The sequence below is a fragment of the Haliaeetus albicilla genome, chromosome 12 (assembly GCF_947461875.1).
Source record: "Haliaeetus albicilla chromosome 12, bHalAlb1.1, whole genome shotgun sequence".
In the NCBI taxonomy this organism is placed as follows: Eukaryota; Metazoa; Chordata; class Aves; order Accipitriformes; family Accipitridae; genus Haliaeetus; species Haliaeetus albicilla.
In genome coordinates this window covers 12,360,974-12,383,696 of record NC_091494.1, presented here as the reverse complement: position 1 = coordinate 12,383,696, position 22,723 = coordinate 12,360,974, and the positions used below count along the sequence as shown (strand labels likewise).

General features: G+C 38.9%; 1 protein-coding gene across 2 annotated transcripts in view; it reads right to left on the bottom strand.

Annotated features, from left to right (window-relative positions):
• Nucleotides 1–22,723, bottom strand: part of MYO1E (myosin IE) — a 98,147-nt gene that overhangs the window by 18,455 nt on the left and 56,969 nt on the right. For both annotated transcript variants that reach the window (XR_011327055.1, XM_069798101.1), the window contains exons 13-22: nucleotides 21,768–21,854; nucleotides 20,460–20,627; nucleotides 19,611–19,696; nucleotides 18,937–19,018; nucleotides 18,027–18,133; nucleotides 14,029–14,127; nucleotides 10,051–10,195; nucleotides 5,111–5,225; nucleotides 4,238–4,407; nucleotides 3,629–3,774 (exon numbers count right to left, since the gene is read on the bottom strand). Coding sequence is in view for 1 of the 2 variants with exons in the window: in XM_069798101.1 (XP_069654202.1) it covers nucleotides 3,629–3,774; nucleotides 4,238–4,407; nucleotides 5,111–5,225; nucleotides 10,051–10,195; nucleotides 14,029–14,127; nucleotides 18,027–18,133; nucleotides 18,937–19,018; nucleotides 19,611–19,696; nucleotides 20,460–20,627; nucleotides 21,768–21,854 (1,205 nt within the window). In the remaining variant the exon portion in view is untranslated. The remainder of the gene's footprint in view (nucleotides 1–3,628; nucleotides 3,775–4,237; nucleotides 4,408–5,110; nucleotides 5,226–10,050; nucleotides 10,196–14,028; nucleotides 14,128–18,026; nucleotides 18,134–18,936; nucleotides 19,019–19,610; nucleotides 19,697–20,459; nucleotides 20,628–21,767; nucleotides 21,855–22,723) is intronic.

The window sequence follows — 22,723 nt, the reverse complement described above, 5'->3', positions numbered from 1 at the left end:
CCATTACTGACCACTGAGGAACACCACTTGTTGCTGGTCTCCACTTGGACATCGAGCTGTTGACCACAACTCTGAGTGTGACCATCCAGCCAATTCCTTATCCACCGAGTGGTCCATCCGTCAAATCCATGTCTCTCCAATTTAGAGACAAGGATGTCGTGTGGGACAGTGTCAAATGCTTTGCACAAGTCCAGGCAGATGATGTCAGTTGTTCTTCCCTTATCCACCATTGCTGTAGCCCCATTGTAGAAGGCTACAGAATTTGTCAGGCAGGATTTGCCCTTAGTGAAGCCATGTTGGCTGTCACCAATCATCTCCTTATTTTCCATGTGCCCTAGCATAGTTTCCAGGAGGATCCACTCCATGATCTTGCTGGACACAGAGGCAAGACTGACTGGCCTATAGTTCCCCAGGTCTTTTGTTTTTCCCTTTTTAAAAAGGGAGGTTACATTTTCTCTTTTCCAGTCCATGGGAAGTTCCCTGGACTGCCACAACTTCTTAAATATGATGGATAGTGGCTCAGCCACTTCATCTGCCACTTCCCTCAGGACCCGTGGATGCACCTCATCAGGTCCCATGGACTTGTGCACCTTCAGGTTCCTTAGATGGTCTCAAACCTGATCTTCTCCTGCAGTGGATGGTTCTTAGTTCTCCCAGTCCCTGCCTTTGTCTTCTGCAACTTGGGTGGTGTGGCTGGAGCACTTGCCAGTGAAGACTGAGGCAAAAAAGTCATTGAGTACCTCAGCCTTCTCCATGTCCCCAGTAACCAGGTCTCCTGTTTCCTTCCAGAGAGGACCCACATTTTCCCTAGTCTTCCTTTTATCACTGATGTACCTATAGAAGCTTTTCTTGTTGCCCTTGACATCCCTGGCCAGATTTAATTCTATCAGGGCTTTAGCTTTCCTAACCTGATCCCTGGCTGCTCAGACAATTCCTCCCACGCTACTTGTCCTTGCTTCCATTCTCTGTAGGCTTCCTTTTTGTGTTTGAATTTTTCCAGGAGCTCCTTGTTCATCCATGCAGGCCTCCTGGCATTTTGCCTGACTTCCTCTTTGTTGGGATGCATCGCTCCAGAGCTTGGAGGAGGTGATCCTTGCATATTAACCAGCTTTCCCGGGCCCCTCTTCCCTCCAGGGCTTTATCCCATGGTATTCTACCAAGCAGATCCCTGAAGAGGCCAAAGTCTGCTCTCCTGAAGTCCAGGGTAGCAAGCTTGCTGTGCGTCCTTCTCACTGCCCTAAGGATCTTGAACTCCACCATTTCATGGTCACTGCAGCCAAGGCTGCCCTTGAGCTTCATATTCCCCACCAGCTCCTCCTTGTTGGTGAGAACGAGGTCCAGCATAGCACCTGTCCTCATGGGGTTCTCTGTCACTTGGAGAAGGAAGTTGTAATCAACGCATTCCAGGAACTTCTTGGATTGCTTATGCCCTGCTGTGCTGTCCCTCCAACAGATACTGGGGTGGCTGAAGTCCCCCATGAGGACCAGGGCTTGTGAACATGAGGCTGCTCCTATCTGTCTATAGAGTGCCTCATCCGCTCAGTCTTCCTGGTCAGGTAGTTGTAGCAGACCCCCACTATAATGTCACCTGTCCCTGCCCTCCATTTAACCCTGACACATAAGCTCTCGGTCAGCTCCTCATCAGGCAGACCGTGAACTCCAGCTGGTCATTGACATAGAGGGTGACACCCCCTCCACATCTCCCCCGCCTGTCCTTCTGAAAGAGCCTGTATCCTTCCATTCCAACACTCCAGTCACAGGAGCCATCCCACCATGACTCCGTGATGCCAGTAAGATCATATGTAATAAAGTAAAATGCATATTTCCTCTGAAAGAAGCACATTTCGTTTTGCTTCAGAAGGTTCTGTGGAACTGTTATTTACATGTGAGAGGAGTGTAACAGCTTTCACTAACTTGGCAGGCAGCCGTCCTTTTAGCTGACTCAGTGTGACTATGCCTTTGGAATGCTACAGGCCCAATTCAAGTGTCTGGCTGCAATCTGTTTGAGGTTTCCACAGCACACAGTTCAAACTTGGAGCACTAAAAAGCCAGGTTCCACTCTCATCCTTAACCCAGATCTACTACAGTTATTTTGTTGCAACTTCTGTTCTAAAGTTGTATGATAAATAAACTACAGGTTTTGAAAACGGTACTGTGAGCAGACACATCTTGCAGACCTTTCCCTAATCTTGATGGCTGTGAAGAATTCTGGAAAAATATGAAATCTGCTTAAGTACTGAATAATGTCTGTAAGAAAATTTCTGGCTACGCTAATGGGGGCATTTTATAAGCATATCCAAAAAACCTTTGCAGTAGCTATCAATACAGAGTACTCAAGTGTAGACTTGTATTCTGTTAAAATAGTAATGTATTTCAATATTTAAAGTACACTTGTTGCCCTGGATTGGCATTCTTTTGTGTTAAATTACACTCGGCTACCAGCTCTGATAAACTGCAATGAGGTATCCAGAGATGTTGTTCACTCATCTTCAAAGGGATGAAATGATATAGGCAATAATCCACTGGTCTCATAGGCAGTTTCTTCCTGGTTTTGCTCACCTAACTGGGTTTCTCAGCTCTGTGTGGACACCTCAGATATCTCCTGCAATCTGGGATTGGCTTGTGTGGCAGTACATTCCCCCCCGCCCCCCTCATGCCAGCAGGAAACAAAACTTCTCCAGGCAGGGAGAAGGGGAAGGAAACCCTGGAGGCTGCAGGTTGAAATTTGAACTGGCCAATGGAGATGTGCCAGGTACACCGAGGTGACCCTCTTGGCCAATAGGATTAAATGACCGCAGGTCAGATTCAACAGGGGTTTAGACGGGGTCCCGCCGGAGGACGCCGGAGGACACGTGGGAATCAGTCCTCCTCGGAGCAGCGGGTCTGCAGTTGGGGACTCCCCCTCGGGTCGGGGCACCGCCCGAGGTAACTCCTCGAGGGAGAGAGTCCTCAGCTTTTAGAGGAGTGATATGCGCGTTTTGAGCCATCACTTTAAATCTTGGGGATTCTCAAGTTGGCTGTGTAGTATTAATTCTCTTTACATCATTGAGCCTGTGGTTTTATAAAATGTTACCGGACTTCTAACTAACTTTTGCTGAAGAATAAATCTCAAGTTTTAACTCCTGTTGGATTTGGTTAGTCGTGCATCTGTAACAGCTTGACATTCAGTCAACAGACGTGATGTGAAATCCAGCTATAAATAAAGGCTTTAGTAGCTCACCAGAGAGAGAACATCCCTTTAGGAAGCAGTGGACATGTACAAGGTGTATTTCTGTAAGAAAGAATTATTTCTGGGATACAAGCTTGAGCCAAAACTTAACAGAACCTGCTTGTGCATGGTAAATATATGTTTCACGGAATACATTTTGGGGGACACACCAGGCAGGTGAGACCCAGTGTAAGTGAAACATTTTAACAACTCGTCAGAAAATGTTTGTGTGCTGGCTATAAACATCTATTGCTGTAAGGCACTTACTCGGGCTAGGAATGAAAATAAGGCTACAGATTTCTTTGTTCACAAGATTCAATTAATACAGCTTAAGAAAATTCACCCTTCATCAATCAACTTATTTCCCACTGTCCTACACAAATTTCTCTGTCAATGTAAAGATATTTTCAAGGTACTGACCTTAGAGAGACGGAAAGAATTCTCTCCACTTCCATCCTTCGCTTTAAGACTTCCTTCACTTGGCCTTTCTCTGGACCCTGCTTTATCTTTTCACGCCCAATCAGGTATATGCACTTTGGAGTGAGGACAAGATCTCGCTTCACACTCTGAAACACAAAAATGTTTGAAAATACATAGCTATGCAGAGATCAATGCACTAATGTTGTGGTGCTATTCCAAAGATACGTAAGGTACTATGATTTGGGGCAATACTGTTAGTCTTTGGTTTAAGTGAAAGAAATACTGATGTGGTTAATTCACACAACCTCAGAGTCATATTGCACAGGACAGGAAAGCAGCTTTGTTCCCCATTTCCTAACTATTGTAGCTTTCTGCACAGCAAGTCCCATAAAGCCTTCACTCTGGGACAATAGGTTTGACAATGGCCATGGTCTGATCACAAGGGTGTAACTGCTTCCCTATGTGTCTTTAACTCAGAAGACACTTTTTTCAAGCTGCTATCCTAGATGGTATGACACCAACATGGTGGAGTTTCTGTTAAAGGATGGTAAAGACATCTGTAACTCCCTAGCAGAACTAATCATTAGTGGACGTTGCTCTTAAACCTACCTTAAACCGTCTATCATATTTAGTTACGGTGTCTGCAAAATCAATCTTCTCCCGTTTGCCCACAAACTGGCGTAGCTCTGGATGGTCGTCCATGCCTATGTAATCTCCCACAAAATTCCTGTTAATGCTGTTCCGTCTTCTCTCTTTCTTGTTCAGCAATAAATCTGATGCTTAAATACCAAAAGTAAACATTGATTAATAGTATTTACTAGCTTTTCTAAACCCATGATCTGAAAGAGCTCACTGTTTCAAACAGAACTTTTTGGGAAGGAGTGATAATCAAGTTGTTTATAATACTGAAAAAACAGTGAAGCACTGCTACTAACCCTTTATATAAGGATCCATGTGATCATTAAATCCATTCCTAATGAAATACACTGATGGCAAGCTCAGCAGTTCTGATGAATTGGGAGCACTTCTAGAACTACGGAATTTCTCAGTCATTGCTGGAAACTAAAGATTAACTCTTCCAAACCCAGAATGTTGTTCATTCACATAACCCAAGTCACACATGCAACTAAGCATTACAGCCCTTGGATTGATTTGTATCATCTACAGACCATCTAGGTCCTGTATAACTGTGGGAAGCTTTTCCTTTTTTACTTCCCCTGGAACATCTCTGATCTCTGTCCTACTCGGTCTGGCTTTGTTTTGAGAGCAAAACACTGGGTAGACCAAGAAATCCATAAATGCAGAGCAGCCAACCTCATCAGTGGTACCTTAGGGATCCAACAATTTGCAGTCATTCCTAGATGGTCATCTGCAATGCAATGGCTTCCTCTACAGAGAGAGAGATTTCCTGCATCTCCTGTGGCACTCTTTCTGTTCGTGGAACCATGTGTGAAATATCTGTCATCTGAAGTTATGACCTACCTTCTTCTCTCATCTGTACGTATTTTTTCCTGGCCACATACTTCCTCCATGCCTTCTGGATGGCCCTGGCATACCCATCATACTTCCTCTCCCTCATCTCTTCTAACAAAAATAGCTGTACAAAGAGACAGTAGGGTGGGTCAAACATTTTACATGAAAAGTTCAAGAAAAAGCTGTATTTTACTTTCAACAACTTTCCAGTGCATTTCACTCTAGATCCAAGCTGGTGCCTCTACCACAACTATGGGATCTGAGATCAGAATGTTAAAGTAACCTTTTCTGGAAGAAATTTCTGATGCTTGAGTGGTTCTGGCTCTTACCAGTCTACTCATTAATCTTGATACCCAATGATGAAGGAAGAGGAATATGGATTCTCCCTGAAATATTCTACTGGAGCTACTCAAGGTTCTCCACTGGGCATCCATCCAGGCTTCACCTTCACATTCTCCAAAATTCATATGCCTCTTGTCATAATGTTAGCATGTCTACGGGGATCTGTGCAACGTGTAACATAATGCACTTGCATTCACATGCAACTTTCCTCCCTGTCTGAGTTTCATACTCTTATATCCACTGGCTCCATTTTTCCCAGCAGTGAAGTTTGTCAGCTGGCTGCAGGATTTACAACTATGATCTTGTATTTCAGTATGACATAATAAGATTTTTGGGTCTAAAGTATTGTCAGAATTCAAGAGAAAATGCGGATTTATCAAAACAGGAAGGGAAGGTGCATCCCCTTTTTTGAGAATCTCCCAGGTCCCACTAGAATATATGTAAATTAAATGCATTAGAGTAACTTCATAATTACTGTAGAATACACCATATTTCACTAGAGCCTTTTACATACTTTAAGTTTAGTTAAATGTTTTCTTGTATAATCAGAAGCACAAGCATTTGGCTAACAATTACAGTACTAAATCAGTCCACCGACACGACTTTTCCTTATTATTTCCTTCTACTGTGTGTTAAATACTCATCAAGACTTTTTTTTTTTTTTAGCTTTCAAGTGAGATAAAATTAGTAAAAACAGGTGTATCAAGAAGCAAACCTGAGCTTTAGGATCCTTTCTTAAATTTGCTGCCCTAAACCATGGATATCTAGAAAAATACTGTTGTTCATATTGATCTTAAAAAGGAAACTTGATCTAGTGCAAACCGTTTCCGCAGAACCTCACTTGCTCTTGTACAGAGTTATTTATTCAGGTGTTTGATGGAAATGTAAATAATGAAGCCTCCTTTCTACCACCCATAAAACCTTATTTCACAGTTGGCAACTCTCCATCTACAGCAAACTTATTAAAAAAAAAAAAAATCTCTACACAAACACACAAGCACTAGATAGGATTTCAGCAGACAGGCATTAATGCTCCTGATGCAAAAACTTCCTCAGCTTCAGCAGGCGCATGATCAAGCCCTGATGCAATTCAGGTTACAGTAACAATATTGATGTTGTCTCTCATGAACACTCAGCATTTATTTCTCTAACAATAATGCTAATTGCAAAATCTCAATGCAAAATAGTCTATCACCTGCAGTTGAAGGTCACAATTAAGGAAGTTTAATGAAAAAATTGAGTTAAAATATGGTTCGTAAGTTATAAAATAAAAATACTGCATAAACTCGTTCATAAATTATGTATTATAAAGCCTCCCCTCACACTCCTGAGCAAATCAAGTATTTTTCATCTGATTAACCACGACAGCTGCTCTCTTTGGTGGTAGAAAGAAAAATTTTCATTCACCATCTAAAAGATTGTTTTTCTCAAAAGTAATATAACCCTAGCCAATACTTTAGTAATATGAGAGCTGATTGGTTTTGATACTAAAAGATATAAATCAAGCTTTAGAATATTCAGCTCATAGAAAATTTTTCAACTTAAAATGAAAAAGGTCCAGTCTATTTTTAGTACTTTTTAAAAAATGAATTTCATGGCTTTAAAAAAAAAATTAAAGAAAATGTATACAGTAATTGGAAGCATTAATTTAAATTAAAATCAAAATGCAACTCAAAAAAGTTTTACTATTTCCAGTCAACCTCATGTTGCCTTAACCTGCAGAACTGCCCTTCAGTAAAACTCACATGGCATATACATGCAACCAGGACTTAGTATCACAAAAACGCATTGAAATGGGAAGAGGCATCCACTGGAAAACAATTTCTTCCTCTTGGAAACAACCTAGTACCATATGAAGTTGGGATACAGAATATTAGTGTTTTGGCCTCTTCAGAGTGAAGAGGAACTAGATCCATCAATCCCATGTAAGCACTTGCCACTTGGCTATTAAACAGAAGATGGACACCAGCAAATTATTTCATTTCTTTCTCTGAAAAAGAGAAAACCAAGAATAAGACCCACCCCGTTGGTGAAGATATGGCTGCTGAAAATCTGCTCTTATAAAGGACAAACATACCAAGCTTAGGGGATTTCAACAGCCAGGAAAGGAAGATAGCTCCTTATATGACTTACTACATAAAACTGAAAACAAAAATACTTTTAAATTTTGGATTGATTTATCCATAAAGCAGCATAACATTGAGAAAACATCCCTCATGCAAAAATTATTTTGGTTTCTACCCTTAACTGTTTATCTCCCAAACTGAGATTGTATTTGGTTTGTAACTGCCTGCAATGAACAGCATGGATGCAAAATAATTTCACAGTGAAAACAAGAAAATTAGGCTTGCTACAGTGTAAGATAATGAACACAGGACTGGAAGATGTTGCTTAAATTACTAATTCTGGTTCCTTGTACTTACAAGCAACTAAGTTGTCTGTATTAATTCAAATAGATACTTGACCAGGATATGTAATTGCCACCACTCTATAATAAACTTGAGGGCATCAGTAAAGGACTGAAAGTCACAAGTGTAATGTCACAAGAAAAGATATCAAAGAGATCTGCTAACGTCCAAGGCTATTGCACTGACTTTGTAAGATAAAACTCCCCAATAATCTTAAGAAATAAATTATGGCCCGTTGTGAGAGACTGAAAGAGTTAATGTCCCAAACATTGTGGTGGGACAAGTTCTGCTCAAAGACAAACCCTGCACAGCAAGGAACCAAGGTGAAAAGCCCATCAGCTCAGACAGCAGCAACAGGAGGGGGAGGGCGCGCTGGAGGGTGCGCAGCTCCCTGTTCTGATAAGCTGTTCTGATACAAAGATCAAACAACGGCCACCTCTGCAGGGAAGGAGAAGTTACTCCCCAAACGACTCCCAAGCCCAAAGGCTCACAAACTGCTCATTAACCTGACGAGTGCGGGTGCCCACCCGGAGAAGGACACAAACCGAAGCCCCGGGTGCGCAAGCCCACGGGGACTGGACCCCCTCGGCTGACTGAACCAATGCCGGACCCAGGACTGGTGAAATGTCTCCGTCATCTTCTCTCTTTCCTTTTCCACAATCCCTGCACTTCATCCCTCTAAGACATAAAACTGTTGACCAAGTCTGAGACTAAGAGCGGATCCAGCCGCCCCTGGGCCTTTCTCTGAGGAGGAGTGTAGAAAGCAAGGGGGTCTGCTCTGAACCTCATGACTCAACGGGAGGGATCTCCTTATTCCCTGAATTGATGTATATGGTTACCCTGGGTTACAAGATTTACAGAAGTAGTCTCATGCCAATTCCTGTTGTGAGAAACTCCGCCACCTACTATTAGGCCTCCCCAGTTCAGTTTACTTCTGTCATGAATAAAATATTTAACTGATTGTTTGATGTCATTTCACCTTAATTTAGCCCGAGGGAATTTTGAATTAAACACGGCTCCCTGGTCTGTCCAGTCATGACACCTGTGCTACAAAGCCAGGCAGATAAAGCTCACACTTCCTCATAACTGGCTAGCTAAGGTGTTGCTTGCAATGACTAAGTAGGATTAATCCTATACTAGACTTTCCTGCTCTGCCAACATGCACCAAAGCATTCTAATAACCTGCATCTTGAACACCGTACACTTTATTATACAAACATGTCTCTCAGATGGCAGGAAAGTCAAGTCCCATTCCTGAACAGAGATGATACTATCTTACCCTATTTATGGTAGAAACAACACAATTTCTATTACAACTTGGAGAAGTATTATCTTTTTCTCTTTAACAGACTCCTGTGTGATTAGGCAGAGCAGTGTCATTGCCTGAATTACTGTTGTTCTACAGAGCAAAAATACATTTCCAGAAAAGAAAATTATAGCAATAGAAGTGTTCTGCTTTTATTTTGGTATGTAACTTCAGGTAAAGCACCAAGAAACTACCTAGTGCTCAACTGCAAGGTATGCTATATAAACTAAGCCTCATTGCTTCTGATAAATAAGGAATACATGATGGTGAGTAGAGCATAGTTTTTTCCTTGCCAACTTTCCTCAATAGTAATATAAGATGACTTTTTTCCAACAGATTTTGTGCAGTTTAGCAGCCACAGGATAAAACCAGCCTTGTGATGCCTCCCTAATGTTCTCTTTGAATGGGATTTCAAGTTGCAACCATTCTGGAACATTGATTTACTCAATGATGCGTAACAGCTATAACTGGGGACTATTCTATTTTCATCAGTAGTTCTTGTACTGAGACGATGACCTATTTTCTTGGGCTAATGGTCATAGATATGTTTTCATGCCATGATATTTCTTCATATGACAGATTCTCTGATGGAATGTCACCATGTGGTACCTGACACCGAAGCATCTTTGTATACTATCTCTCGTTCTTGATGCATTTAATGCTCCTCGTATCAGTGTCAAAATCGTGCAGGGTCCTTATGTACTATGCCCATTATAAAAGTGCCTAAAATCACTGTACAGCCTTGAGGCACCTGTGACAGACCTGCCCAGCTTGACTTACATTCTTACACTTCTCCCACCTTAGCAGATATCATGCTCAACTTCTGAGTCGGCAGGCCTTTTATTTCAGCAAAATAGTTTCATGTGTAAAGACTCATGTTCTGCCACACTTACAGACTCTGGAGCTTTGATGAAGACTTTGGATTTACCAAGCTGGTATTGGTCAGGTTCCATGTTGACTGACTGAAGAAGGTGGAGAACTCCTTGTTTCTCTTCTCCTTTCCAGGAAGGCCAGGTTGCTTTGGTCAGAATGGCATACCTTAATGACAAAGAAGAAGAGATTAAAACCTGACATCAAACAGCAGCAGCAGAATACCACTGACTCTTAGTCAGTATTACCCTGGAGGAAGGGTTGACAATTTCAGCAGGACTTACAGAAACTTGGAGTGTGGGAAGATGCACGGTTATTAAGATGTTACTTGTTTAGCAAGACCAAACAACTGCAATGAGCACAAGTGTCCAGGAGTCTCCCATTTCCAGATGCTAAGTTATTATTTGGTAACTGCAGTAGTTAATTACAGAAGTTCAGCTGCAATCTCAAGTCCAGGGCAAGGCTATTTACTAGTAATGACTTATGGTCCAGATTTAAATACCTACATCCTTGGTATTCTAGATTCATTCCCAAGCATGTGGCCAATTTCCCACTCAAGCCTTCTCTGTCTGTCTTATTCTTACAAAGGCCTTTTCTGTTTCTAAGCAAGTGGCCAGCTCATGTTCCTAACCCACCTGTTCAACAGCTGGTCTGCATTTAGCAAGGAGCCATTCTTGGCTTTATCCCAGAAAGCCTTTGGCTTGGCCTCCAGTACAAGAGAGAAGATACAGTGAAGTTGGTGCTACCTAGAGGGAACACTGGGAACCGACCAGATGAAGGGCTAGGGAAGGAGGCAGGGCAGTGCTATAATAACCAGTCTTTGATAGGAAGAGGTGCGTGGTCTTTTGTCTCGGGGTATTCTCTTTAAGCCTTGAAAATGAGGTGGATGCCAGGTTGCAGCCCCTTTTAAACTGTCTGCTTTTTCAGGCTTAATGTGGGCTTTTGGAACTGCCAGGCTGGAGTTACAAAGCTGCCTTGTTCCACTGCCCACCAAGGAGCACCGATGGGCTTTAGCTGTCTCTGTGTCTGTGGATAAGCAACTTCTCTAACAGCAGCTATTTAGACCCCTCTGACAATGGACTGGACAACAGCTAAATATGTTGTGACAAAATTGTCCCCTAAATATTTTATGTTCTTTACTCTTGACAATTTTTTTAATGCCTTAAACATACTTGAGTTATATAAACTAAATCATGCTTATTAGTAAAACTATTCAACTAATGAAAAAAGTGATAAAGTATGGAGTTCAGTTTATTGTAATTCCCAAGTCCTTGTTTCTTAAGAAGATTTAAGCAGCTCATAATAAAATGTTCTCAAAAAAATCACACAAGGAGTTTAGAAAATTCATTAAGGGAATCTTCATTGCTCATTCTTGTCATATCTAAAATGTTATCCAGCCAGGAAGCAGAAACGGTGTCATGCAACTTAAATAACAATACCACACAAAGAAAAATAGCAAACAGTTAAAAAGGAATGTATCACAAAAACCAAACACCTCTGAATAGCAAGTATATGCAAAGAGAAAGCTAACTTATGAATAATTCAGTAGGATTCAAAAGGATCTACTGATGTTAATCACATTCAAATCTATTATTAGTTAACATGCCCAGGTACTACGCATGACAGTGTAACAAAGTAGCTCTTACACAAAAGAGTATATTATACATAATCTATGTTTACAGACAATGTGTACACATGTATTTATGTAACTTATCAGTATTATGGAATAAATAGATGCAACCTAGTAAGGAGTTGTAAGTTAAAGTAACTCCCAACTTATTTAACAGCTTCTTTTGCAGGTCATCAAGTACCACCAACAGTATAGTTGTATAGGTGGGTCTAAGCAAGTCTGAATTTAAAGGAGCTGATGTTAATAAAGGCATTTGAAACTGCTATCTTCCACACAACAGAATTTGACACTACATCTCAGCATGTTAGGAATTCTTTCCTACATCTTCTGAGCTGTAAAGGAGGGCACAGGAAAAAACATGACTTAAGATCTTTTAATATAAGTAAAGCTCCCGGGTACAAAATAAGAACAGAGCTGAAATTCTCCTTTTTCATAAACTCAAATTAACTTCATATGTTTTCTGGTGTGACAAGTCTACAGGGCAGAAGAAACAGATTACTCTATAACATGCACCAATTAAGCATTTCACAATTTTATAACATGACAATTCTATCATTGTTCACTGCTGTTTAGAAATAGCACTTTCTTCTAATGTACTGTGCACACTTCCCATTAAACTGGTCATGTCACTATCCATGTATCTAGGTTTTTCAAGCTTCTGTAATTTGACCTTACGGAGGATTTCAGCACAAGTACTAAATGTGTTCTTAAAATGCTTCTGAAACAACTTCAAATCATGACTGCCCCCCCCAAATTATCTATTACAAATTCACAGTAAGCAGTTAGGTCCTACATCTAAATATGTGAGTATGGAGTTCAGCTTTCAGATTGGTTATGCTTTGAAACACATAGGCCTTTTGAATGACTGTGGCTTTTTGCATGCAAATGTAAATTTTGTACATAAAAGTCTATTCAGCCCAGAAATCTCCACTTATATGGAGCTGCCAAGGAACACCCAATGAAAACAAGTGTACAAGCATGCATTTCCTGTCCATCCCATGCCTCAGCCACTTTTACTCACACTGACTCAGGGTGTCAGAACAGAGCTTGTTCTGGATGCTAGGGAACTGTGAATGGAAAGGTTACAGGAAGAGTTTTACTCATAACAAAATATTAAATTTAACAAGACTAATTTGAAACAAACGGATGAATTCCATAAAGAATGGTTTCAGTTGCCTGTGGATCTCTACATATGAAGTGAAGTATAGAAATCTATTCACCTTCTAGAAGTACCATGTAGCTTTCCTTTGTGCAGGCCTCTCAGGCAGATTTCTAGACCTGCAGAGCCCTCACAATCAGTATTCAACAACAGTGGAGGCTAGATTTAATACACATTATTAACCTCTTATGCTGTCTCAGCAACAGACTGTGTTAAGTAATGCAACCTGATGCATATTCATGTTTATATGTCTGGACTTGAAGATTGTGAAGAAAAAGGGATTTAAAATTGTTCCATACTTTAAGATATCTGTCTATTACTAGATGATTAAAACATTCTCTGTATTATCATGGAGCATTATCAGTGGCTTTGTTCTGGGTTGTCTCATTAATTATACTCCATTGCTTGCAACAACTGACTGGATTTTTTGTTTTATATTCTCAAACGTAACACAAAGACTTCCAACAAAAGCTATTTGTCATATAATGCCCCAGTTTGGGCATTTATTAGCTGTATGTCTCAATTTTCTAAAAAACAGAAGCTGAGTGTTGTAAGAATCTTGAAATTCCTCTTATTTAAGAGGATTTCATTAGCTAGTGGAGGTAGTTAATAATCTTAACAGCTGGTCCTAAGACACTGAAAAAAGGATGGGTCTTACAGAGCTCTGACTTGCTTTCATTCACTGAGCAGCTGCAGTGGTTTGAGTTGTAACCATTCCCAGCTGTTTGAACACCAGTGGAAGGATACAATGCGCAATTTAAGCTAAGGTTACTCTTTATGCTGAAATGGCTGAATGGCAGGCCTGTATTTCTTTACCTATGTTCTGTCATTGGGAAAAAAGAGTTGGGAGAGCGAGAGCAGTAACATTTTAAACACAGGCTAGCACTTAGACACTCAGATTCCAGGCTCTGCACCTCATAACTCTAAGTCCCCTTAAATCTTTTTAATTTTGAGGAACCCTCTCATAGCAGTACAAAAAGAACTGAGGTCTTAGGCAAGTTTACAGAAAAATGAAAAGACTTTCAAAGACATAAAGCCAGTCTTCAAGACACTTTCAAATCTCTGTGTAACCTAGATCCTGAGCAAGGTAAATGGGTGAAAATGGAAAGGGTAAGTGGGAAATGAGCAGCTTTCAAAACTTGCAACTTCTTGTTTTCCTCCTCATCATATAATCAACTGTGCTGCAATACTTCAAAATGAGTATTACCTTACCTCTGCAAAAACTTCTTGAAAACCCGCCTGTAAGCATAGCCAGCTCTTCTTACTCGAATATTTTCTTTCAGACCCAAGTATTCCACCTGATGTTTTACCCTGTGGACAAAAACAATGCAAGATTTACAATCTATTTTATTTCAGCATATTTGTGGATCGAGGTATTCTTTTTATATATTGAGGTCCGCATCATGTTTAAAGACTATTGACTTCCAAAATTCATGCACAGGTATAGGAATTCTTGCACATTACTATGCATGCACACTGCATGGTAGGAAAAATATTCAAGGCAGGTAGACTACGTTACTGAAATATACATAGCAAGTTTACCTTAGCATTTTTTCCTAGTTTAACTTCCCATCTCCTAACTAATTTATATATAAGTTTCTTAAGTAATATTATTACCCATAAAAGGCCAAGTAACTGTTAACTATACAATTATATAGCTGGCATCCAAGGGAGTGGGAAATTGTTTTGTGTTCTTTTATTGTAGGTTTCATCTATGTTTTACCTAGCTCAAATATCAACAGTAGCACACAGTAGCTCTTTTTTGGTTGTTCTGGAGAAAGGACCAAATCTGGTGGCTGCAGAAAGCCCCAGATGCCAAACTTTCATTACAGGAAGAATCAGAAAGAAGAAAGCCAGGACAGTATATTCATGAAGAGCTAGTGTTCCTCCTAATTTTACCATGCTGCAAAGGAAGGATTTGAGGATAGGCAAAAGACTGGCCAAAGCATGCCTGGTAAGCTTGTTCATGGCATACTTTAATTACAAACAAAAACTGAGTTGGTACTAGTCCCACAGAAAGTGTTAATGGCTGTGGAGGGACTCTGCTGCACATGCAAACTGAAACACCATTATCCAAACACCATTAAGGTTCCCTCATCCAAAACACATTCATTTAGGTTCTAAACAGGGAACAAATATGTCCCCATGCATCTCAAAGCAGGAAAACCCCAAAAGAAAAAAGGCTTCCTTTTGGCACCTTTTCCTCTTTCTGGAGCTGTGGTCCATTAGTTTATGTTGCTTCTTACATATCCTGCTAGTCTACTATGTAATGCTTAGAGATTTGAAGAATTTCAGTTAGCTTCCTTAACAATGTATGACTTGTTGTTTTCCTTTGCATTTCCTTAATTTCCTCATCTAAGTCATGTGGCTGGAAGAGGCAATGTCAGTTTTTAATTCTGAAATGTGGTGTTCAGAGGCTTCTGTTGCTGTTCTTTTATAGGGCAAATTATAGAAGGTTTAGCATTCAGTCAGAAATATAAGTTGTTAAGATTTTAGTTCTGCAAGTTTAACAAAGAGTATATAAAAGAGCATTTCTTTACATATCATCAAAAAAGTAAGCCTGTAAGGTGCCATTTAATTTTGTTTTGCTTACTATTTCTCTGATTTTACAAAAGATTTTTCAAATCCTGAAAAACTCTGTTAATTCAGTATTATTTCTCTAGCTATTTTGAAATGTTAAATTTCAATAGAAAGTGCATTGCCCATTGACACCCCCCCTTTTTTTTGGTTTAGACATTCTTTTCACATGACTCATAGTATAAGGGGAAAAAACTTTTGAAATCCCATGCTACAAATGACAAAAGCCTTTCAGTTATTTCTTCTTTTTAAACAACACTTACAAGAGGTGTTTGACTAAATGATGAGTAATAGTGCTCTTTTAGCTTATAATAAAGAATACTGCACATTTTAATCTTGCTGTGTTCAAGGAATAAAGTGTATTTTGTACCCACTCCAAGAATTCTGGTACAGTAGAAAGTTGGTGGACAAAAATACATTTTCCTGTTTATAGCTTTTCCGCCTGTTCACATCTGGAATAATGCACTGGAGCATTACTCCCATTTTCTTTACTGTCCTGCCAGTACTAGTGTCCAGCAACAGGGAATTTGAGACATTTTTCTGTTTTCCCTTTTCTTTCTGAGAAAAGGCACACTGAAAATCTCCCTCCAGGCATCAACCTCAAGCAGGTCAGGGTCTGGGAATTCAGCTAATGCAGCAATTTTGAATACAAGTCCAAGTGGCTGTGCCAGGACCTGAACAAAAACACATTTCAAGAACACCTCAATTTTTGGAATAACTAAGGTATTATACAAGGTTTAGATATTACACAAGGTCTATGTTTCAGCGCTAAATATTCTGGAATTATTCAACAGCAGTACAAAGCTGGAATGACGTGGCTTCTGCGAGCATGAAGTAAGACAAGCTTTGTAAAGGGTTTTTTTTTCCTTTTTTAGTAACATTTTCACCATCTAGTAGCATGCTACTAATAAGCAGATTAGATATACTATTCTCATCACATTGACTATGGCAGCATGTGTATATGATACAGCATTATGTGATCACAAAAGAAAACAACAACAAAAAAAACCCTAAACAAACATTCAGCAAAGTATCACGTAAACTCAGTTATGTTTTGTATTTCCCTCAACACAGAACTTTCTCACAGTAAAATTGTGAAACAACAAAATTAAGCTTGTTTGAGTTGTCATATGCATATAAATTTCTTTTCCCCAGACATGTCACTAACTGCTACAGCATAGGTATCCTATGTGAGGTTCTAGTATAACTTATGGGAAATCGTAGTTTGAAATGGGAGAGAATGTTAGGATTTTTAAACAGGGATGAAGGATTACCATTATAAGAACTACTTCCCTTTGTGTCTGAGTTTGATAGTCTACAATCCTTTGTATTTCATTTGTTATCAGTAGCTGCTGCATTTGCCAAATATCATCCTCATTATGGGAAAACAAGAAGAAATCTTGCCCGTTTTTGCTCCAAAAGGGGTTTCCTGAAAGCTGGCCTTTTCTCAAGACTAGGTTTTTGTTTGTTTGTGTCACTGGTTTCCTAGCAACACCTTCCACAATAATAGGCCTGTTTTTCAATATGTAAATGATTTTTAAAGCCCCTCAACTTATACAGTTAAAAGTTTTAGACTTTCCTCCTTTGGTCGTCCCCAGTGTCAGTGGAAAATTAAGTGCTGCATAGTAGGATTTTCAGGGGTGGAAAAGCTAGAGAAAGAGGGTCTACATTTACTGCCAAGACCTAAATGACACTTTCAAATGCAGTCCCAATTGTGGCTTCTGTAAGTGCTCTACATCTGCATCTAATTGTGCTAGTCTGCATGCCAAATGGCAGGAAGTGAATTCTGGTGTGTTGTTGATATGGTCAAGAATGCTTTCTATCAAACTTTGCAAGTTGTTTCACTGTGATAAAAATAACCACTTGCTTTATCAGCACTTTTAACAATACCAAAAGTACTTGGTATATAGTAATAAATGTTACCTATATTAGGACCTCACATAGTATACATAACGGACTGATGACCTACCTCAGTGCAAAAAAGAAGAGTATCTTTTTTCAGATAATAGGAAGATGCTATAAAGCATGATATAGTTAAAGATGCCTTAAAACAGATGCGATAAACCAAACTGATGATTTAGACATCTATTTAATGTCTATATAACCACACGGTATGATATTCTACTGACTTCTCTTTAAGGAGTTGCCTAATGAAACTTAAAAGTCAAGAAGTGAAAAAGGAACCTTCTACATTCTTGGCTATAAAGCCTTTTCAATAAGTTTGATACACCAAAGCAGATACAGACATCATGCTGGCTTTCTAGCTATGTAATAGAAGCTGTTTCCAAAGCATAAAGCAAAACTTAGAACTGACGTATAATGCATTTGGTGTGCAAATTCTGCATGGAAAACTGAGTCTTTAATGTACTGACTGCGTTACTGTTATACAAATGTTGATTATTCATAACTGATATGAGAAAAGCTAAGAACTGCATATCCTAACTGCTGATTTAGACCAAGTGACCACAGCTTATCTTCACAGTTTAGGAGAGGTCATGCCACATTTCATTTCTGAAGGTTTTAGAGTATCTAGTTCTGTTTGTCTGTAGGCTGTATGGTTACAAATGATAAATTTTTGTGGCTTCTTTTGACTATTAGCACTGTTTCTCACCACATACTCTGCTTATCCATACCTGCTCTCCTCCCAGTCTCGAGACTTCTTTGTTTCATTTGGTTTGATGCAGCGGATGTAATGGGGTGTACACTTCATCAGGGTGCCAACAAGGTCATTTGCTTGTTTCTGTAAAATTGAGGGAAAACCTGTGAGAGAATTCTAAAAATTATCAACCATTTGCTGATGATGCAGTTAACTGGATCCAGTTGACTTTGGTCTTTCTCCAGAACAACCAAAGTGTCTTGGGATAATATGCACCTCATGAAAAATTTATCAGTAAATAAAAGGCACCATTATCTCCAGCTACATATTCTATTTTTAAACTAATATATAAAAATATGGAGTGACAAGGAATGCCTCAGGTGAACTTGACTGTCAGGGTGAAATATGAGGAAAGAGGTTGATAAAATATCGATTTCCAAAGCCTGCAAGTGTGTAATGTAAGAGTATATTTTACAACCGGTCTCCAAAAAGATGCTTGCCTTCTAACCCTTGCATTATTCAATGCACATTATGGTCAGTAGAAAGACTTCTGTTGACTTCAGTGGGCGTTGGATCAGGCCCCACTGCATTTCTGCACTATAAAGAGACCAGTTATCTGTAGTTAATTGTAGGACATCAAGTGGCTGAGTGAAGGGGCTCATTCATTATGCACATGCAAGTACTATTATCACTACCATCAATTGCTCGTTTGGAAAATTCACTGCTGTAGAATGCAGCTGAACAAAACATTTAATGAACAGTGATGCTAGGCAAAACATGATTCTAACAGCTTAAAAAATGCATCGCTTTGCAATCAAGATACTCCTGATGTCTACTTTTAAAAATGTCTGGACAGTAAAAAACAGCAAAGACTACTTTTTTTTTTTTTTATATATATAGGTATCCATACACAAACACACACCCAAATATGCACATACTAGACATACTTTGATTTTACTGCCCGCAGTGGTAGGACGGCCCTTCTTGTCCACTTGAAGATTTTCAGGAAACAGAGCCTTTATAAAAGGCCTAGGAAAGAATTAATAAAATAGTGTTGGCATAGAAAGACAATTCAATGCATGAATGTCAAGGAGTATGCTGTAAAAGTTGATAGTTGAGCAGAATATAAATAGCTATTTCTATTAATCTGGAGTTCTATCAAATCTATTTTAAGATTAGTATTTTCCATAAGCTTCATTCCTCATAGAGATCCCTTGCTACTTTAGCGAGCCTTGGAAGACACAATACCAGACTTCTAGACTCAAAGAAACACACGCTTCTTAAAAAGTAAGCATCAATTCATTAAAATACATAACAAAAAAAAGTTACTTTATATGTTAAAACAGTGCCTGTTTTGAGAGAATGCCAAATCACTGATGGCCTTTTTTGAGGCCAAAACAAATGGCTGTCATTATACCATTTGATCCTGACACTGCAGTACCTTACTTATTCAGATTTGCAGAAAATTAAGGTCAATATAATGCAAGTGATACTGTTATACTGCAGTGATGTTTTATTTCCACAAATGAGTTCACAAGTTGTGAAGTAGAGAAGTCAGGCCTTCTGCATCCATTTGAACTAACACGTTATTCCTAGCTTTAAGCAAGTTTTGCTTACGTACAAATCACTGCTCTGCATGAGTTCAATCAAGTCCATGAAAAGAACATCCCGATTTCTCTCGCAGAATCCATCCATATCATAAGATACCTGGGCCAAGGTGGAAATTGATTGTTTGTGGTAAGTTGAGAACCCAATAATTAAAGAAAATTTAAATTCTGTCCTCATCAGTAGCTGTTCTGAACTTTTTGGTTAGTCTGGTATAACTTAAAGATACTACAATGATCACTAAATTCTTGCATATATTATCAGTTAACTCTTTCACAACAAACAAAGAAATTTCATCCATATCTTTAAATTCAGTGAAAAAGACTGTTATGGACCTAGTGACTACAATATGACACAAGTGAATTTAATACTGAATTTTATTGAAGAAAAATTTTTGCATAATAAGAGTTTACTGTTATTAACTTCAGGAAATCATTGATAGTCTAAAAAATATACCCAAAGAAGATAGAACTGTACGTTACATTCCCAGTTTTATTGGTATATCATTACCTAAGGATCATTTTTATATATGAATTCTTTACAGTTACTGCTACTATAACCAACAATTAAGATTATCATTAATAAAAGACAAGGGGCATTTATTTATTGCATTTAATATTAAGTTCTGGTTAGTATGTTTGATAGCAGCAAGGCCCAGACTCATCTCTCTCCTAAGTAAGGGACATACATTAGGGCATATTTGTTCTAAGCTTCCTACATTGTGAAAGGAGGACACTGTCTCCTGAGATAATCTGGCTATTTAAAATCAAAACAGCCCTCTACAGGGCTTCCCCCTTCCTTTCATTACCATTCTTTTTCTTTATAAATACATTACACAGAATTCAGTGATGTTTTTCCACATTACCTTTCCAGCATAATGATGAATGATAAATCCCTGGTTCCAGCTGTTGAAATGTTCATGAGTCCCAATCTGCATCTGGAGTTTTTGAAGCAGTGTTTGGTCAGCTCCTTCTCCCACTGCATGCATTGTGGCACACACATCATCTAAAATGCTCATAATCCCTGGGGGATTCTAACACATTGGAGAATAACAAAAACAGCAAAAGAAGTGAGGAAAAAAAATTGATGCCAGTTTTTCCCTCCAAACAAAAATTATCTTTGCTACATAAACACTAAGAGCAGAGTCACAGCAGGAAGAATTCCCCACCCCACCCCGCAATCAGTAGAGTTCAGAGTAGAGATTAATTTGTACACAAGCATGCAAATAGTTTAAGGAGAGATGTCACTCTGATAGTGACAGTGGGAAACGATGGGGAAAACAATGATTGCTGTTAAAAACAAATAAAACAAAAAAAACCCAGAATGCCCAACATTTGTTTTAGAAGATTGCTTTGTGAAGGAATTGAAAACTTTCTCATTCCACCAAAAAATAAACCCATGTCTGAGGTAAATATTTAAACTCACATGCTGTAGTTTGACAAACTTAGAGCTAAATATCTAAGATTGTGACAGAAATCTTATCCTCTTCCTAGTTATCCTGATACAGATAGGAGATGGGCAAAATCTGATGTGCATTTAAGCGCAAGGCACTATAGTACTTGAACTACTGTTAAAATTATCTGGCTTACATGGGAACAAAGAACTAGCTGAAAAACAACCTACTTCTGTCCTAAAGGACAACTCAACATTTATTGTCACCCCAAATCAGAACATGAAGACTTTAAACTGCAGAACATTTTGTGGAGCAAAGACACAATACTTATTTTATCTACAACACTTCATAATACTTCCTCTTCACTTGTTTCTGCTTAATTTGCAACAGTACCTCAAAGGAAACTGGTATTGTAGCTTCCCCAAACTGAAATACATCCCCCAGGGACACACAGAGAGCCTTATCTGATGTACAGTAGAATATGTCATGAAATTCATTATAAATTTAGGTGGATAAAATTTTAGTTTCCATCGTTATATTTTTTATTCACACATCAATCACACTATCTTATGGTTCTCTTTTTGGCCGCTATCTTAGATGACATATATCTTAGAGCTCCTATAAGACATCTTATGTAAAACTTTATATATAGGCTTAGTATGACTCAGTAACTGAACAACAGTATTTGCATTTTTCCCATGAACATTGACAGCAAAGCAGTTGCCCAAATATTTTAGAGAAAAATCTTGTTTTTTCCATCTGTTTGTTCTAAATACTTACCACTTTGTTCTCTATAAGGTCACACACTATTTTGTTGTTAAAGTAATCTATTGGCGTCCATCTAATTCCTTCTTGCACATATTCTTCCTGTTAAGTAAAAAGAAAGAAAGATGCAAATATTCTTTTGCACCGTGGATGTAGCACTAGATTTACAATGCACTACACATACACAAACTCTGCATTACTCATGTTCAGAAAGACTTGTCAAATGTGTGATTGGGGGGAGGTGGGAGAAATGACCCTAAATGATAGTTAAATCCAGCTCTCTACTGCTTAAGAGATGAATTGGAATCCTCTGCCGTCCCCACACATTCTTTTGTCATTCATAGCCCTTAAGTAGTAACTGAGAAGAGCAAGAATATTTCATCAGTACATTTATTGTCAAAGCACTTCACAAACAGTAACAAAGTGACTTTTACAGTATCTTGACAGTGCACCTAAGCATCCATATCCTACTCTATTTTAAAAATTAAGATTGTGACAGGCATATCAAGGATCAGACCCCCAAACCAACACATTTAGAAATGCACATGAAATGGAGACACAGATCTACTTTTTATTTCTGTACACAATTACTTTAACCATAAAGACATCTAGAGACTGACTGTGGAAAAAAATCATACTAAAATTTGATTAAATTGACCCACTCCGTTGCATACATATGAGTTCAGCTAGACACTTAGCAGGTCACTTGTGTGCTCAACTGCAATTATCAGTTACTTTTATATAAAGGCAATTGTGTATGTGCATTCTTGAAAACATTGTCCTAAAGTTGGTGCCAGGCCTGAGCTCGTACCGTACACAATGCTTCTGTCTCAGCTGCATTCTGTCTGCCCTCCCATGCAGAAGCTCACATTCATGTAAAGTGAGATTCTGCAGTAAGACTGTCAGCAGAGAACTGCAAATACTTTCAAAAGTATTTTTGCAGTTGTCTCAGTGATCTATTTCATTCATAT